The sequence below is a fragment of the Centrocercus urophasianus genome, unplaced genomic scaffold (assembly GCF_019232065.1).
Source record: "Centrocercus urophasianus isolate 14NV4802_14NV808 unplaced genomic scaffold, USGS_Curo_1.0 seq_23, whole genome shotgun sequence".
NCBI classification, from domain to species: Eukaryota; Metazoa; Chordata; class Aves; order Galliformes; family Phasianidae; genus Centrocercus; species Centrocercus urophasianus.
Window position 1 is genome coordinate 8,764,974 of NW_024884789.1, and position 18,738 is coordinate 8,783,711.

At 47.7% G+C, this 18,738-nt stretch overlaps 1 protein-coding gene across 1 annotated transcript in view; it reads left to right on the forward strand.

Moving 5' to 3' along the window:
* Window positions 1-804: 804 nt before the first annotated feature.
* The window catches only part of HOMER2 (homer scaffold protein 2), a 48,134-nt gene continuing 30,200 nt past the window's right edge, over window positions 805-18,738 (forward strand). The window contains exon 1 of the mRNA XM_042824723.1: window positions 805-880. Coding sequence (XP_042680657.1) covers window positions 876-880 — 5 coding nt within the window. The 5' untranslated portion in view covers window positions 805-875. The remainder of the gene's footprint in view (window positions 881-18,738) is intronic.

Sequence of the window (18,738 nt, forward strand, 5' to 3'; positions counted from 1 at the left end):
CGTGTGTGGCACTGCTTTGCAGGGCTGCTGCGAGGGCTCAAAGCTGCCGCTCGTCCCTCTGCTGCAGGCTGTGCCCGGGGCTGGCGGGTACAGTGCTGGCGGGGCCGGGGGGTTTCGGCCTGCCAGGGGCTGAAGCTGCCCGATGGTTCCAGAGCTCCCTGGGACCCATGGCAGAATGCCGGGATTTGGTCGTTTCCCTGGGAAAACAGAAGCGCGAAAAGACGCGGGCAGAGCCGGCTCCCTTCTGAGCCAGGAAATCTCCGGCTTGCGTTTCACGGGACACCCTTGGGGTCGGGGCCGGAGGGCTCTCCGGGCTCTCGGATCGCAGCCGGATCCGGTCGGCTCACGGCCCCACGCCGTTCTCAGTCTCGCGGTGACGGAGCAGCGGTCCCGGTGCGCGGGGCCGCTCGGCAGCCACCCACACAACTTCCCCCGAAGTTTTGGCCCCGGCAGCTCCGAGGCGCGCGGCAGGAGCCGGAGATACGGGCCGCCCCATCCCTCCGGGCTTTCCACCTCTGCCGGACACCCCCACCCGGCAGCTCGGTTCCTGCCCGAGCCGGGGGCGGGGAGCGGAGGGACCCCGGGGGCGCGCCCGCCGCTCCGCCCCGCTCCGCCCCACCGCCCCCGCGCTGCCGCCTGGCGGGGCGGCGGGTGCCGCGGGAGGCTGCTCGGTGCCGCCGCCGCCCGGGAGGGAGGTTATGTAAGGGGGAAGGGAGGCGGCAGCGGGAGGAGGAGCAGGACGCCTCGCCGTGCCGCCGGGCAGCCGCAGCCGGGAGCCGAGCGGCCGCATGTGCGAAGTGGGAACCCGGCCGCCGCTGGCCGCCGAACGCGGGGAGCCGCCCGGGGGGGCCGCCGCCTCCGAGAGGTGCCGAGACATGGGGTGAGTCCGCCGAGCCCCGGCCCGGCCCCGCCGCAGGTGCCGGAGTGCCCTGCGGTCGCTCCCGGTGCCGCCGTTTTGTAGCGCAATTAATTATTTACCCGCGGCGGGAGCTCCCAGCCGAGCCGCGCCGGCGGAGCGAGCTGGAGCAAAACCCCCGGCGTGAGGGGCCGGCGGTGCGGACCCACCGGGACGGCGGGCAGCGCCGGGAATTCCCGGCGGGGAGCGGGCGGGGGTCCGTTGGGCAGCGCTCAGCCCCGGGCTGCGCTGTGCCGCCGGCAGCTGCCCGTGCCCTGCTCCGGTTGCGGGAGACGTGGCCGAAACTTGCCCGAACTGTGTCGGGCGTTCGGGAATCCGTGCAGATGTCCTCCGTCCTTTTATTTCTAATCTCTGCTCGCGTGTGGTGATCTCTCGCAGAATTCATCTTGAGTTTCCCCCAAAGCATTCGTACCTTTCTCCTATCCTCTAACTTTAACGCGAGGACAAAAGCCGAGTGCTGGCGTTCGAGCGGTGTGTGAGCTGAACATCGGAGCGGAGGTGAACGTGGTTCCTTAGGTTTCAGCCTAATGCTTGGAGAGCCTCAGGATCAAAACCGTTTCGGGGGATTCCAAGCTTCCATGCGCAGTTTGCTTTAGTTTGGTGCCATTAGGCTCTCGTACACCTTTTTCTCCCCCCCCACCCCGTGGCTGGGTGCTGCTCCCCAGGCTCTGGGCATCCTTGTGCTGCTTCCAGTTGTGCAAGCTCCCCCTCTGGATTGGTGTATTGCCATCAGAGTGCTATAATTTGAGACAATATGGATAAATAATGAATTAAAATGCCATGCGTATGCCTGAATTTGATACTCGGCAGCACTGAATACAAACCCAGAGGCAGAGGGGAGAAATAAGATCCAAGTGGATGTCTCCTGATGTTTCATTGCAGGATGACAAGGGGCTCATCTGCTTCTTCAGCGTGTAAAGTTCCACTAGAATTAAATAAAATACCCTTGGGGTCCTAGAAAGCAGCATCACAACATGCTTGCTGCTGGAGCAGTGCAGCCCTGCTGAATTCAGGCTGGGCTGCAACACCTGGCTGAGGGAAGCCCACCAGTGCCCCTGCACCTGTGTTTCTCTAAGGGCAGGTGTCTGCTGTGCTGTTTTTATCTGCTCTCTGTGCTGCTGGGTGAGCTCAGCTGGGAAGTGCAGCCAGGGGATGAAGGCAGCGCTCCCAGCCCTGCTTGGTGCTGTGCTGCCCCAAGAAGGGCCCTGCGGTGCCCAGGGTGCAGGTTGGGCTGCGCTCTCCAGTCCAGTTTGGTACCTGATTCAATGTGTGTGGCTTCAGTTGGTTCCTGTTGGTCTGATAGGGAGCTCATGCTCCTGACACCATTCCCAGGGCTGCAGCATGGGCTGCGCGCACCAGTACGCTCTGTACTGAGTGGTTTTTGCATGGATGTGTTGGAGGTGTCTCACGTCATTACCTTGCTATTCACCTTTCTGGCACAGAGAACTTCAAGTCTTGGTAGGAGAGCTTGGTACACCTGGCCAGGAGCCATCTCCATCTCTGCCTGTGTGTGTCGCAGCCTTGTCTTCTGTGGAATGGGCTCCTCTGTGCTCATCCAGCCCCATACTGTGCTGTGTGGGGCAGTGCAAAGTTCAGCCTGATTTGGAAGAGCAGATTTTTGTCCCAGCGATTCCACAGGATTTGCTTCCTGGGCTCAATTTGGTGTCACACGTGGGGCAGATTCCCATGGGAATTGTGGCAACAACTTGACTCCCAGCACTGAAAATATGTTATTATTATTTATTTTCTATTTCTGTTTTCTTCCTTTGGGGGTGACTGTTGCTAATGATTCATTTAAGTGCTTCCTATGGATTTGGCAGTGATGGATGGTGCTATGAAACCCGATAGAGCCACTCGAGCTCAGCAAAGCTATTTAAATTGCTTATTAGCTGTGAGCTGAGCTATTTAAACTGTTGTTTTAGTTCAGCTTAGTAGGCAGCAAGGTAGTGTCAAGTTTTACAAAAGTCATTCACGTGCTCAAAACCAATGAAGGCTGGAAGCCAACAGATGTTGAAACAAAAAGTGTATGAGCAAAACCAGGCACAACAGTGCCTGTTGTGTCCATGCAAACCATATCTCTGGGCCAAACTGTTGTTTGAGGTCGCACTATGCACTTGTTTACTTTGTAGGGAAAAACCTTCATGTAAGTCACAGCTTTCTTGTACCCAACTTGTCTGACAGCTGTCGCCAGCTCAATAATGCAAGGAACTAAGCTTAAAAATAATGCACTGTACCAAATTTCCAGTTGTAGAGGCTTTTGTCTGCAAATCTCTTGAATTGTGTGTTGGTGGTGCAAGCCAAGTGCAACTGAAGCCCAGAAGATGGGCAGCTACTCTGGGGCTCCAGTGTCCATGGGCTCTGCCCACTGATCTAACAGCCATGGTCTGATGTAGTTACCCTCAATCCGAGCAGTATAAGTTAACTTTCCAGTTATGAAGCTGCTTCACTTACAAGGTGATTTATGGAGGTATGGGCACGCTGCATCCTTTGTGCTTATGCTCTTTTACTGTTTTCATTTCTTTAGTATCTTTGCATTTCCTTATCTGTCAGTTACAAAATGCTTCTTGTTATGAGGCACGTTACAAGTTTGGATTAGATGTGGAAATCACTGCTGCTGAAGCTGGTATTTATATTATCTGTTGGATTAAAATTCAACGAATTTAAATATCCTCTGGCAATAAATTCGTTTCAAATCTGTTTTTATAAAACCGTATCAAGTGAAAATCAGGCCTCTGAGTGTCAGAGATGACTGCAGAAAGCTGCCTACCAATATGAGAGCAATGTGAGTGTGGCTGTGTGTGTGCGCTTTATAGGTTAATGATGAATTAGCAGATGTTTCTGCTGGCTGGTGTGAGGTGCTCCTCCGTGCTGCTGCCATGGGCACCCAGTGGGTGTCCCTGCCTTCTCTGCAGGGAGATGGAGAAGATGAGGTCCCAAGCCTGGGTCAGGCACTTCATGGAGAAATCTCATTGCACAGAGCCTGGGTCCTGAGCAGATCTGTGCCCTTCCTGCGGTGTTTATTATGAGAAGGGGCACTTGGGGGCCAGTGTTTCTGAGAGCAGTGCTTTTATTATGCAGCGACATCTAAGAGCACTTTCCCTTCTGCTGGTAGCTGTGTCCATCAGATGGATGGCTGCAACGATTTGGGAGGTAAAAGACTAAAGGGAGAAGGGAAGAAAAAGGTGAAGGATACAAAAAAGACATGATGAAAATAGTGTTATGGGAGGATATTAATTTTGGATGCTGTGCAAGCTGGCCTTTCCCAGTACCCACAGTACTTCAGATACCATGGTGATAAGATGCTGAAGAAGCTCTGTGATGGGTAGTAGCATCCTGGTGCAGGGGATGTTCCCTGGGGCCTCCATCCAGTGCCTGCTGGGATCAGCAGAGCCTCATGCCACCAGCTGCTGTGGGGCTGGTGTCCTTCAGCTGGAGCTGGGAGGAGGAGTTCTACTGCTCAGCTTCCAACTGGTGGTCGTGTTGGAGCTCAAGAGGCTGAGATCTGACAGACGCCACAGCTCTTCTTGTGATTCTTGAGGCAGCTGGCTGAGTGATGCTTGGTTTTTCATTGCCTTGCTTCCTTACGTAGCTATTCCTATTTCTGCAGAGTGGGGACGAATAGCTGCTGTTCCACTTTGCAGAATTCAGTGTCTGTGTGCAGACAGAGGTGTCTGCACACAATCCAGTAGAAAAGTCAGGTCCAGAGAGCTTCAAGTTCTGCATCAGCATCTTGAATTCACTGAAATGGATGGGAGAACTCAGTTGACCTCAACAGAATGTATAAAACCTGTTCTTTGTAGCTCCTTTCACATGTCTAATACAACTTTAATCAGGGTAGAGAGGCACAGAGCTCAGGGAGGTGGGGGCAGAGACGTGTGGCTGCCGTAAGGACGTGTGTGTGCTCGGCACTGCTGTGTCGTGGGGTGAGCCAGCAAACTAGGCTGTCCCAATGTTGGGGCATTCCCTCACACCTGCTGCTGGCTGGGAGCTCTTGTCCCTTCTTACACAGCGATGTGAGAGGTTTGTAACGCTGCAGATAAATGTGTGCAACCAAATTAGTGCAAAAATTCCCAGTGTGAATAAACCCACAGGAAAATAAGAGAATGGAAGAAATTGTGGAGCAGGCTAAGAGAAGAGGAACAGGAAGACAGGGTGAGTGAATGAATGACATGAGAGAGAGACTTGGGGGTTCAGGAGCCTGTTCAGGAGACTGTAAAGTCTGCTAGAGAGAATGTCAGCAGAATACACCAGCACAAATCCACAACTGGCAGGAGTGCCCTGGCACACTCAAAGCCCAAGTTACTCATGCAGGAGGTGCTGAAGACAGCAAGCAAAAAGAAAACTTCAATGCTGAGAAAGTGATCGCAGCCAAGTTTCTTTCAGCTGCTAGCCTAATTAATCACTTAATTTGATTGCCACTTGAGGACAGGCTCATAAATAAAATATCCTCCCGAAGTTGGGATGTCCCTCTTCTATCTGAAAAGAGGAGGGTAGTAGGTCTCCTGGTAACAAAAGCATCATTTGAAATGTTAAGAAGAGTTATTTGATGTTCAGCTCCTTTAACCGAAAGTAGTTTTAACTGGTTTGGGATGTGACGAAGTGTCTGAAACTGTATGAGTGGGTTTCCTGTATGGCTGGAAGGGACAGAGAGGAGCAGTCAGCTTGCTGGGAACCCGAAGTTTCCCAGCAAGGACCAATGCAGAAACAGCTGGTTTCGCAGCTTGATTTTCTGCATTGCTCTTTATTCACTCATTTGGTTGCATTAATGCAGTGCCTACAATAAATAGCCTCACCCATGAAAATATATTTAAGGAAGCATAAGCATTTTGAGTCAGCCATTTGTTTTCCTGTTGACTTTTTGATAGGGCAGTTGCTGAGTGGGGAGGCCTGCAGGGTGTCCCACGGTCAGCTCCGTTCCTGCTTTCACCTTGAACGCCGTCCATCACCTCCGTGCACCTTGTGTGCTGCAAGTACAGTGTGTGGCTTATTGATGTTGTGCTCTGGTGGTGGCTCTTTAGGATGTAAATGTGCTTAGGGGAACATATTTCAGCAAAGTTTCTCCCAATAATTCAGCTCTGCACTGTAAATAGCTGACAATCCTGTTATTAAATCTCAGAATGTGGCAAGGCAAGGGCACTGCCTTCAAACAAAGGCAGGAAGCATTTAAGCTTGAGCTATAAAGGAGCACTTTTAATGGCAAGAGCAATTAGGCAGGGAATAGGCCATTAACATCAAGGAAGGTTACTGCTGCACCGCAACCACACATCACTCCGCACGGGTTGCGGACGGTGAGGAGGGCTTTGTAATAGCTGCTCCTGCAAAATGTACGAGATGAGATGGGATGTTGCAGTTGATCTTTGATTATATTTTTGATGACACATCCTAGCTGCTCTCTGCCTGTTGTAGGAGAGGAATCTGCCCAGCACTGCTGGCTCAGATGTTCAGAGCTTACCTCCTGCGTGGCATGAGGAGTTGGCTGCTCGCTCCCCGTCGATGCAGTGACCATTAAAGGCGATGGGGCCCTCTTGCATTGCTTGGAAATGCTTCATAATGATAGTTTTGCCACTGGGGTCACGATTCAAATGAAGAAAATATTTTAAATAATTGATGCTGTAGGCATTTTCGGATTTGTTTTAAAAAATCAGTGTTGCTGGATGACATCACTAAGCGGGACAGCCTGCTTAATGACTCATATGGGAGCAGTAGGCTCTGCTGTGTAGGTGTTGTAGAATTTGTGGGCTTCATGTTGAAGGCTGGCAAGGCTGGGAGCGTTAGCTGCAAAACAACTGTGGCTTTATTATGGGGAAGAGGGAGCAGATTTGACACAGGGGAAGGAGGGCCTGGCAGTGGAGGTGTGAGCAGAACTGGCTGCTGGTTGTTGTGCAGAGCTGGTTCCCTTCTGTGGCAGCTCATCCTCCCCCCCACATGCCAGCCTGATCTTATTTATCCAACGGGGTTTATTAAAATGTGAGATTGTAGGGATTGCTGAAGTGACAAACTGCCTTATTTCCGTCTGGAATTCTCACTGCAGCCTACAGGATTTAGAAACTTCAAATTTTCTGTAGGAGTTGCATTCCTCTGCCTACACGTGGGGGCACAGAATGAGCCCTCTGGAGCTGCAAGGTACTGCTCCCCACTGGCATTTGCTTTGTAACAATAAGAGAAACCCTGCCACTGCGTTCTTACCAGCCCAGTTTAGTACATTGATGCAGCAAGGCAGCAGAGACCTCTCTGGAATACATTCAGGACTACATAGCCAGCTTGTACAATATATATTTTTTTCCTGGAGCTAGTCCTAGCTGTGCTGAAGATCCTTCCTTCTGTAGACTGTGAAGTGGTGTGTTCAAGTGCCCTGTGTAATTACTTCTTGTTTGCCTCTGCTTAATCCTTTGCAGTAGATTCTCAATACAAAGGGAACACTGTGTTTTGAGGAAAAAAATATGAAGCTTCAATCTTGAAAAACCTGGGAAGGAAACATGAATTTTATCATGTGGAGGTCTGAGCATCTTATTTTCAGTATTTATCACTGCTTGTTCTTGCTTTGGAGGAAGAACGGTAGTGGAGCCAGTGCTGGGAGCAGTAAGCAAGGCTCTCCCTTGTGCAGACACAGTGCTTCAACAGAGATGCTCGCTGTCTCTACTTCATATTAATTGCATTGCAGGGACTGACTCAGGTTCTGTGCTTTGGTGAGTTGTCCTACAATTTGCAGCAGCAACACTCGCTTGTTGCCTTTGTTTCATTCCCAGTGTTATTGGGCTTTTGTGTTCAGGCTTCCCACTATGAATCTGTTGCGCACATCTAAAATGTCTTCCTGCAGTAGCTTAAGTGGGAGCATGTGATCTGTTTTGTGATATTGGAAACTGTCAATGAGAGCATTTCAGTAAAGGGGAGAGATGCTCTGAGTGGAGCACATCTCAGTGGCCAGAGCCTGGGGCCACACAGTGTCCGCTGCACTGCTTGCAGGACACGTAGGGTGTAACAGCAGTTTACTGGCTGTGTCAGTGATGCCCAGGGATGCGGCAGAAGCCCAGTTCTGGGAGGCAGCTCAGACACCAGTGCAAAGCTGTCTCCAGTGACCTATTATTTGTGACACCTCCAGGATTTACATCTTCCTACCCTGGTATTCCCCTGCTGGCATCATCCTATGTCTAACCAGGCTATACCTGCACGCGTCCAGGAGAGAGGTAAGCCTCCAACTCTTCCACCTCCGTGTACCCCAAGATGCTGGCAGCCAGAAAGCCAAATGCTGCCACACCTGCCAGGAAGCTTCTGTGTAGGTGGATCAGCCCCAGGTGCTGCAGGTAAAGCAGCAACTGCCCTGGGGTGTATGGGAAGAGATAATGCCTCTTTGGACACTGTGTGTGTATGCGTGTAATCCAGTGATTGTCACAGTAATCTCCACTCCTCCAGCTGGAAGAGGGAGAAGCTTGTTCTTTCATGAGACAATAAAGGAGATTTAGCTGCCTCAAATTCACACAAAGGTGAATGAGAGCTCTCTTCCTGATGATTTTATCTTGTGTGGATGACAGCTGTCTGTCACTTATATGTACTCCACTACAGGAGAGAGCCTGGTTTTTTTTGTTGCTTGCTTACAGAAGTTGTCTTACGAGCTTTTATTTCAGGGATCATATAAATAAATAATAAAACATCCCAAATGCATAGCAACACTCTGATTTTTTTTGTGGTCTTTTTCAAGACAAACGGAAACTGGCTTGGCTGAGAACTTTGCTACACCCAGATCCAAGGCAATTCAGTCAAAAGCTTCCACCTCTTTCGTTGTCACAGGGGAGCACTACAGCTGTGGAGCCAGGGTCTCGCTGCTACTTTCCTAAAGTGGCCTGGGGATGAGGAGGCCAACCTCCTGCACAGCTCCATAGGTCTGCATGGACCTGTGCTTCCTCTATGAGCTCTCTCCATGCTTCTTTCACCTCCTTCTGTGCTTCAGAGCAGGAGAATGGGCTTTCTGCATAATGTTAAACTCTGCTCTGTCTTTGGAGAGGTCCAAAGGACAAATAATGTCTTCAAAGTTTCCTCACAGCCCCCTTGGTGTTGCTCTTCTCAAAGTAATTTCCAAGGCACAGATAGTTCTGAGCATCATGACCTCCAGAACTGCATACAGTGGGAGATGCTTTAGCTCTGGAGGACTTAATTTGCAGTACTCAGCCCAGCGCTCCCACCAGTTTCACCTGGCTTGGCCTGCAGAGAGCAGGCTGGGTTTGCAGAGCACTGCTGCCTCCAGCTTGCGGTGCCTGGGGCAAGGGCCTTCCTGTGCTCACGGTCACCTCTTTTCCCTCTGCAGAGTCTGCTCTGAGTTGTGTGCTTTCAAAGCAGTAACCCTGTGTGCCCGTTGTTTAGATTCCTTTACAGGAATGTCTCTCCATTGACTTAGAAATTAGTGTTCCAAATTCTGTGTGGGAGGAATTGCCAAAATCCTTATATTTTAAGCTTTAAATGAAGTCTTGGAGTTTGGAGAGGAATCAAAATATCTAATCCCTGTTTGATCTTTCCTTTTCTGCCTTATGAATTGGCATCGTTGTCTTCAGGAGATGCAGCAAGCTCTGGGAGGTCTTTCCCATGAAATGTGGAAATGTAACATTGCACTGATTTATAGTGTGCTTTCACATAACTGTTACATCCATACAAGTGACACAGGGCTGTACTGAAAAGAGTTTATGCTCGTCAGCTCCATTATTGGATGTCCCTCTGAATTATTGGCCAGAGGAGAGGCCAGGCACGTGGCTGCGGGTGGTTTGGACATTTCAGTGTTGCCTGTCATTCCTTACAACAGTGGCTGGTTTTTGTAAGGCTAGTAGGTCTGTCCACACCTAGCACTTCAGATCTCAGCTTCTTGTCCTGTCTTTTGTCTTCTCAGTCTTCTGCCACCTGTCCTTGCTCCTGGAGCTGGCTCCTGTGTTTCACTGGTGACTATGTAGTGATACAGCCGGTCAGTCTGCTTGTCTATGGAGAAATGGGCCATTGAAATGTTTTGTTGTTTTTTTTTCCCCCTGCTATTTAAGAGTAGCAAATCTTAAAAGATCTCTGAATGCTGGTTTCTGTAGCAGACCCTGTTGAGTCCAATCAGTTTAACTTCTAGGGTGCTAAAGTGTAAACCTGCAAAAAGCATACTAAGAACTTCTCACCAATTGGCACCTTGTCTGCAGCAGCTGGGTGAGCAGTTGATCCATCCTGCACGTTAACACCAGGCACTAATTTTAGACCATGGGATCTAAAGCTCAGTTCCCAGCTCTTGACTTGCTATAATTTACTCATGGCAGTGGGGGAAAATGGTGCCTCCTTTGCTGGTCTAAAAAGTGTATGCATCCACTAGCAAAGTGTCTACTGCCATGAGAGTGCGCTTGAATCAAATTGCTACATAACACAAGACATGATTTTTAATCCTTTCTTAAAACCGATGTTTAGAGTTATATTCTGTAAACGAAGCAAAAAGTCATTGAGTTGTGTAACATGGCTTATGCTAGCATGAAAAGCCTAGCTAGAATATACTGAACTGATTTTGGTTGTGTTTGTTTGGTGTAAAGAAGCAGTAACCTAGGGCAGGGAGGATCAGCTCTCCTGCATGTGCTCTTTGGTGATTTTGAAGGGTGAATTCAATGCTGCTCCATAGATCACACTAAAAGTTTGAAGTTCTACAGCAGAGTATTAATGAAGGACGTGGCCACAAGAAGGCTGTGTCACTGGGGATGTGTGTTGGCCTGATGTATCACCCACCAGTGCTTTGTCTGCATTTGGTAAATGGATGAGCTCCAGGCATTGCACTGAAGTAGCGCTGCCCAACGTAGTCGTGTTGATCCAGAGCTGAGTGGGATGAGACCATGGTTGTAGTCCAGCTGGTGGGGGCTTAAAGCACAGCTCCAACAGAAAGGGATTTGATACATCAGGAACAGTATATATGTACCTGAGCACAGCCAGCTCACAGAGTGGCTGGAATATCAAACCGCTGATAGCAGCAGCTAAACAAGGGCAATCAGAACAGCTACGGTGATGTGAGCTCTCCTCTGGCTATGACAGCAGTGCTGTGCCCAGCTGGGGACTCATCCGCTCCCATCGATAACTGTGTGATGTCTGTCGGCATCGAGCCTGAGCCCAGTGGGAATTCTGGGAGAGAGCCTGGCCCTTCTGAGCTGGTTCTATCCCAGTCTGTGGAAAAAAAGTATTTTAGATTATCTCATTGCTTTAAACGTTTCTGGTAAGTGTTAATATACTTTTGGTGCGGTGGAAATAATTGACATATGGCTGTAAGATTTGCCATCTGTCCAGAGAGGATGAAATGCAATTAGTCCATGTAGTCCATTTATCAATCCATAAGTGGCAGTATTCACAGTCCTGGCAACTTCAGTTGCTGACAGAATCAGCCCACCTGTCTGGCTATGCTGTAGTCAATAAATAAATGAGATGGGGGAAAGCGCCATTCAGCTGCGTCCTTCACCCTTGACAGACGTTATTTAAGAAAGCAAAGTCTGCACTGATGTGAAGGAGAAATGTTATGCCTTAATTTTGGGGGATACTTTAGTTCTGGAGCCCTGACAGTGGCTGTTCAGAACTTGGGTGAATTCTGCAATGCACATCTAAAAAACCCGGGAGCTCCTCATCTGGTTTTAAGTCTTACCCAGCCATATCTTGGATAGGAAGTTCATAGCAAGAATGTGTGCTACCTTTTGTATATCTTGTGTATTTCCAGCCAGCCCATGCTATTTTCTGAGTCTGCTGATACAAGAATGCCATTTTTCACGTTATTTGCATTATAACTCCTAGTTATGTAACCTGCATCACATGAAAAATGCTGATGCTCGAAGTGAAATCCTCACAGAGCCCACACCTCACATAACCCTCACAGCCTGGGCAGCAGTGCTGCAGTTGGGGACGTTGAGGCCTTGGGAGTGGAGGGCTTTGCCAACAGGTGGCTGTCGGCTTCAGGAATTGCTGGGGGAATCTTATCTCTGTACTGCCCACAGATACGAGCAGTTTGCTTTACTGCGGAGTTGAAGACTGTAAGGGTTTAGTTTTGTGGGAGTTTTGCTGATGTGCTTTTCCCTTTTCTTTGTGGGAGGAGGAGTACTGGTGTTTTGTGTGTTTCTGTATACACTGTGTTTCTTTGCATATAACCTGCAAATTGTTTCTCAGGTTGAGTTGTGCCTCCTCTCTGAGGCTTAGGAGATTTTCAGAGAATCCTCACTTCTGTGCTGGGCTTTTTTATTCCAATGAGTAAGTGCATTCCTGAGATCTGTTCTGTAAATCTGATGGCAGCAGATGGTGTTATATTGGCAGAGATTAAAATTATCAGTGAATAACATTAGCCTCTAAGTGTTTGAAATTTCCTTTGTATTTTTAAATTGAAGTAGATAAAACATGCCATTAAGTGCTCTCGATGGCTGCTGGTATGTAGGTCACTCCAAAAGTAATGCCTCCTATTTATTTCCACGGAAACTGCAACAGATACAAAGAGCACAATAACACTGGTAGAACAAATTCTCGGTTAACACTGTTTTTCAGCTTAGTCACCACCATTAGCTATGTGTTTTCATCAGCAATGAACCAGAGCCTGCGTGCCATGCTCGTAACAATCTGCACCAGTGGAGGTGACCTGCTGTCACTGTCGTCACTGCTGAAACACACCAACACCACCTCACTGTGCTTACATCCTCTGGTTGGTCCCCATAAACGTTTAGCAAGTGTCAGTGGATGTCAATGGGTGCATTTTTATTCTGCATTTTTATTATTTAGTGGCACTCTTTTGCTCCATCCACACTTCCATGCCAGACACGTTCTGTCAGACTGTCCCTCTGCTGCCATCTGTCCCACAGCAACAACTTGGAATGGGATATTGGTCGGAAGGTTCTACCTCTGCTACCAGCCCACCAAATCTCTGCCTCTGAGCATCATAGAATAGGAGCCATTACTTTCAGAGCAGCCTTTGTAAATGCAGTAGCTCTAAGAGCTGTTCTCCCATTCCTCAGAAGTGCTGCTATGTGCCAGCAGCAGACAAAGTATTACAGCTGTTGAAGCAATGCAATTAAAATTCCCAGGGAATGGCAATCTGCTCCACGTGGTCCAGACTCAGGGAGCGCAGAACAGAGCTCGCTGTGGCAGCACTTGTTCATGTCCAGGCCTTTGGGGGCTGTGAGCGTGGCAGACATGCTTGTGCTCAGAGCTGTCCTTTAAAATGCAGTCTGTGTGTTCCTGTCTGCATTTGGTGTTTTCTGTCCTTTGGATGGCTTAATCGAGGAGGAGGCTGGAGCCAGGGATCTGTTTAAACATGACACTGCTGTGACCAGGCCGCTGCTGTCAGCACAGGCAGGCTGAAACGTGTGCTGAAAACCTGGTGTGAGCCCGGCTTTGCATCTCGCTAATCCTTTATGGAGTGAATTGCTTATTCTTTTAATTTCTTTTAATTTTTATGTGCCTCAGCTGCATTAAAAGCATGCATCCTTGTGTTAAGCCATCCACTGACACTTGCTGTGTCCTCTAACAGAGCACCCAGGCCTGGGCAGTGCTGAGCCCCATGGTGCTGTGCCAGCAGCTCCGTGTGCTGCGCAGGACACAGCTGACCCCATGCCTGGCTGTGGGCAGGATGAGCCCGATCGCTTTCTCCTGGCATTACGCTTGGTGGAGTTCCTGATTCGCTCCTTTAGGCGGTCGATCAGAAGGAGTTATCTGGCTTGTTCTTTAAACTGAACTGATAAGCTTCCCCTCCAACCCCCCTCCACCCCCCCCTTAGTGTAAATGGAATAAAAGCCTCAAGGGAGAGCGTTTGAATAGAATATGAAAAGGATATTGATAATTGTGTGTGTGGATTAGTGCAGAAAAGTGCTCTGCTCCAGGGATCTGCTTAGTGCCGTGGTGTGTAAGGTGATAGAGATTTTAATCATGTTGTTTTGCAATAGTAATGCTTTAATTAAGCTACTGATTAAAATAAACTTTTTTGATTTGTTTGTGTGCAGATGACCTCGTCTGCCATTTAAATGGTTACGACAAGTAAAAGGAAAATGTCCTGAGCTTTAATCCTGATTATGAAGATGCTGCCCTGCTGGTGGCAGTGGGTCTGCATGGTCGGATGCACTCAAGGTCTTTTGTTCCTGTATTGCGTTTGTAGATACCGTGTATTTTGATCATATATCCTCTGACATTTAATCTTTCATTTTTAAATGAACACCGAACAGTGCGCGCAACCTGAAAATATCCCCAGCCTTCTACAACACAGAAGACATTGCAAAGGATTGATAACAATAAAAGAAATGGAAGGATTTTCCTGCCGGTTTGCAAACACAAAGTTAGTTCCCATCTAGCTCCAAGCACTGTGTTGATGATAGCTTCTCCTTCCTGATCTCACCGTGTTAATGTGAGAGGGGCACCAACCCACGCAGATGTAAGGAGGATGGAACAACGTGTGGCAAGGCTGGGGTGTGCAGAGTCTTGTTTTCAGGTGCTACTCAAGGAAGCTACTGCAGGGCATGTCTCCAGCCAGGCTGTGCTGTGCTGGCTTTGTTCTTATCCATCCCATATGGGATGCATTCCAGTGCATGTTCACAGGTCTATGAGTTATGAGGAGTGCATGTCTCCTGCTTGGGTGGGAGAAGTTGGCAGCAGGGCAGGCTGGCAGCCCCTCAGACATGGGGCTACCTGCTCCAGGATTTATGCTTCCAATTTCAGATCCCAGTCTATCACTGCAATATTACAGGTGAGCGCTGTGCTCTGGAGGAGGCTATTCTGGAAGCATTGGCACTGCTGGGGCTGAGGTGAGCCCTATGGATGTAATTTTAACCTATCCACAGGAATTTATAGGCTGGGGGGGGGGGGGGGGGGGGGGTGTTTATGTGCTGATGCTGCCTCATTCCTCAATGAGGGTAGGAGAGTTTGTTTCTAACCTGGCAAAGGGGATAAACAGAGTACTATTATTTCCTTTCCCCTCCCCCAGTTTTGTTGGTTTTGAATTTATCCCTGTGTACATTGGAGGCTGTGTAAACCTTTCCAGAAATGCAGATTTATGGATTCTCTTTCAGTGCCTTCTCAGGAAGAATCTCTGAAATAAGAAGAGTAACGACCAGTTTCACATACATACCTATACTTGGGATTTTTTGTGTGATTTTTAGTTTTAATTTTATTTTTAGAACAATCTTACCTATAGTGGAATAGTTCAGGGTCCTTTCAGCTTCTGCCTCTTGTGTGTGTTTATTCACTGAGTGTCTCAGAAGACAAATAACTGATAGCCCATAAGTAAAGCGTGAGCTTTTTCACTGTCCACCTTAAGCCTTTTCATTAATGTATTGCCTTCATAAAGGCTTATTGCTATTGTGAGCTCTTCCAGACGCTGCAGTGATTTTTGCACTGAGAGCTTTTGTCCTGAAGACTTATTCTTTTGGACTTACTCAGCTGCTAATCAAAAATGAGATTAATTAATATCTGTGCTTTTGACAGAAAATTTCTCTTTAGCTAGCTGGTCTTTTTTCTTTTTCTTTTTTTTTTTTTTTTTGGTCTAAGTAACTGGAACTATTATGTTTCCTACAAATGTAAGAAGCACTTTTGCTGATTACATTGTCTGTTGAAATAATAATGACTTTAAAAGATGGAAGCTAAAAAGATGTCTTTCTTTTTCATGAATGTAATACATTTCTGCAGGTGAGCTGATACTGAAAGTAGTACAAAGTGAGCAATGAAGAATCATGCCAGTGGCCATTTGAACAAGTTGCATGACCTCCCCCTCAGTTAGCACTGCTGCAGCAGGGATGTAACAGCAGAGCAAAGCCTGGGTGCAGCTGTGCCCTGTTCATCCCACCTGTCTCTCTGGGCCTGGTCACCCATCTGCTGCACACAGCAGATATCTTCTCTTCCCTTTTTCTGCCTGCCCTGTTTTGCTCAGAGTTGCTTCTCTGTCCTTGCAAGTAATTTTCGCTGTGGCAGTAGCTGTGTGAGAAGGCCTGCTCCCATTTCAGGACCAACAGGAGCTGACCAGGTGCAAGACCACCTCCAAGACTCTGCAAGACCACCTCCTGTTGCAGAGTGCCAGGCAGATGTGGTTTGTGCAGGAGTTGAAACCTCTGTCAGCATCCCTCAGGTCTGCTGCGATTGCTAATTTTTACAATAATCGCTTCTGTTGAGCAGTGAATATTCATCTGTTGAGTTAGGCTTTTCCAGTCATGTGATGAAAAATTTCCCAGAGTGGGAGATCTGCTATCAAACTGCCCTGTGATGTTAGCAGTAGTGAAGCTGCAGATGGGAAATGAGGCAAATTAATTTTATTTCCAGGCTTGCTACTGGCTCCGTTTATCCCAGGATGCCATCTCTTTCTTTATGGCTGCTTCCTCAGATGTAAAATGGAGCCATTACCACCTGCCTGCTCTGTGATACCGATTTTGCAGTCTTGCAAGTCAGAGCAGGCTCTGTGCTTCTGATGGCTATGAGTGCTGGCAGCCAGTGCCCGGCCTTCCGTGTTGCATCTGATGAAATTTGACTGACCTGAATTAATTAGCACATGCCAATTTGGGAGGGTAGAGAGCTGCCTGCTTTTGTAATGCTGGTTTGCTGCCATCACATCTGCAAAACATCCACACTTAGCTTTTGCCTCTGCTCTGCTCCATGCTGTGCTACCTGGTGGTGACAATGCATGCTTGAAAATCCCAGCTGCTTTGCATGGGCAGCTCTGGTTAGATTTGGACAACTGAGTCTTGCAGAGGTGTGAAAACAGCCCCACCTTCTCAGTGAAGAATCTGACCCTCGTGTGACGCTGCTCAGTGCCTTTCCCTGATGAGGAGATGTAGGCCACCATGAGGCCTCTTCTCTGAGCTGAACAAACCAAGTGCCATCAGCAGCTCCTCATGCACCTTGCCCTCTAGATTCATTCTCATCCATACTACCCATTTTTAAGAAGCTGGAGCACCAGCATTTCCTGGCGGCTTTGCTGTCCTCGTCCCACAGGGCCCGGATGGGGACCATGGAGAAAAGAACTCTTTATTTTAGCAATGTTGCCCATTTTTGCATTGTCATTAATTTACCACGTGTGGCACTCCAAATTATACTCTGTGTAAATATATACATATATAAGAGATTAGTTCATTTTATTACACTGTCATAAAGGCAATAATAGTGATGCTTGATCCAAATTACCGTTGGCACAATGCTTATTGTGCTGGATTTAGCAAATATGTGTTTTTGCATTGTGTTGCAGTGATGCAGAGTATGTATGTCACGATATAGGATCTTATGTGCATGCTGACTGTTCCTTCTGAAAAGATCCTCATCTAATGTTTGTTAGAGCACATCACTGCAGATCTGTTGCAGCTGTCAGGCAGTGTAAATCTCAGCATGTGCAGAAGGTGGCCTGTAGCAGGAAGCATCACATTCCAAAAACTGCTCTGCTGCATGGACTGGAGGCACATGCATCCCGCACCAGATGCGTTTTAAAGACACACACTCGTAGAATTTGTGTGATTATTTATCAGCTGTAAAGGAGCACTGCACCTTGCACTGCTATGGATGCAGCTACTGAGCTCTAGAGCCTTCATTCTTTTGCTTTTATAATGCCTATGAAGAGATTAGCAGCATATTTCTTAGATAATGGGGAACTATTGCTTTTTACATGAGATTTGTTTCACATGGCACAGAGACAGATGTTAAAAGTCAACTAAAATAGATAAAAACATGGTTTGAAAATTGTAATCATGTTTATAGAACGTGCTGGCCACCTTTAATAGTACAGTTTATCAAAGTGCATTCTCTATTTTAATCTGCATTATTAAACAAAGAATCATTGGCTATAATTTAGACCTCCATTTGCTAGATTTCAGGCTGCTTTACTCTAAATGGTGGATGTTAATGTCAAGTTGATTTTTTAAAGTTTTTTTTTTCCTTTAAAAAGAAATGTATTTAATCAGTCATTAACAATTTTGTTTAAAATTCATGAGAGTTTTAAACATTCCTAAGTTCTCTTTGTCTCTTGATTTATGTCTCTCATCTCAGCTGCCTGGCAGAGCTGCTCTCCTTGCCTGCATGTTCCCATTGCCACCAAGTTACAGGGGCTCGTGCACCAAACAAGAGCCAAGTTAGCCTTGTAGCTTCTGGATATCTCCACATTTACTTTGTATGGTTGCTGCTGCAGTGAGGCCGGGCAGCATTTTAGCAGTGTTTTCTGGTACTGTTAAGGTGCCTTAACAGAAATGTGTTATAAAGTTGCTTGTGGGTCGGGTTTTTATGAAGGAAAAGTCCGAAACTCCTTAAAGTTCAGGCTGTGATATATAGGTCATATTACTAGCAGTAAAAACAATAGAATCTGCTAAAAATATACAGCTAAGTAGAAGGCAAAATTCTAAATTACCCTCTACTCAGGGGACGTGTATATTTTTAGAGTAAAGGAATAAATCACTTGGGGGAAACCTCCCTTCCCTGCATTCCTTATTGCAAACAGACCCATGGCCTCCAAGGACGTAATACTGCTAATCCATATAACGTGTGATGGAAGTCTTAAAAAAGTATTACAGAGCTCTGCCCTGCTTTCCTCCCAGGCAGGGAGGCAGTGATGGTAGCGTTGGAAATGGGAGGCAGATTCCCATTGCGGCTGGTGAAGAAGAGGTGCTGTATGTGCTGTTCCTCCATAGTTGTAACATAGCAGTCCCTTTGTAATGTAAATTGATTTTGCTGAAGTATTTCACGCAGTTCAGCGTGCTGTCTATTCAGGAACATGCATGGCAGCCCCTGGAAAACGTCAAACCTTACATATGTCTTGCAAGGAAAAAAAATCATGTCATTTTCTCCCTTCTGAGGGCCTTGTAGGGCTTTGCAAGATCACACAGTGTTTGAGCTACTCCCCTCAA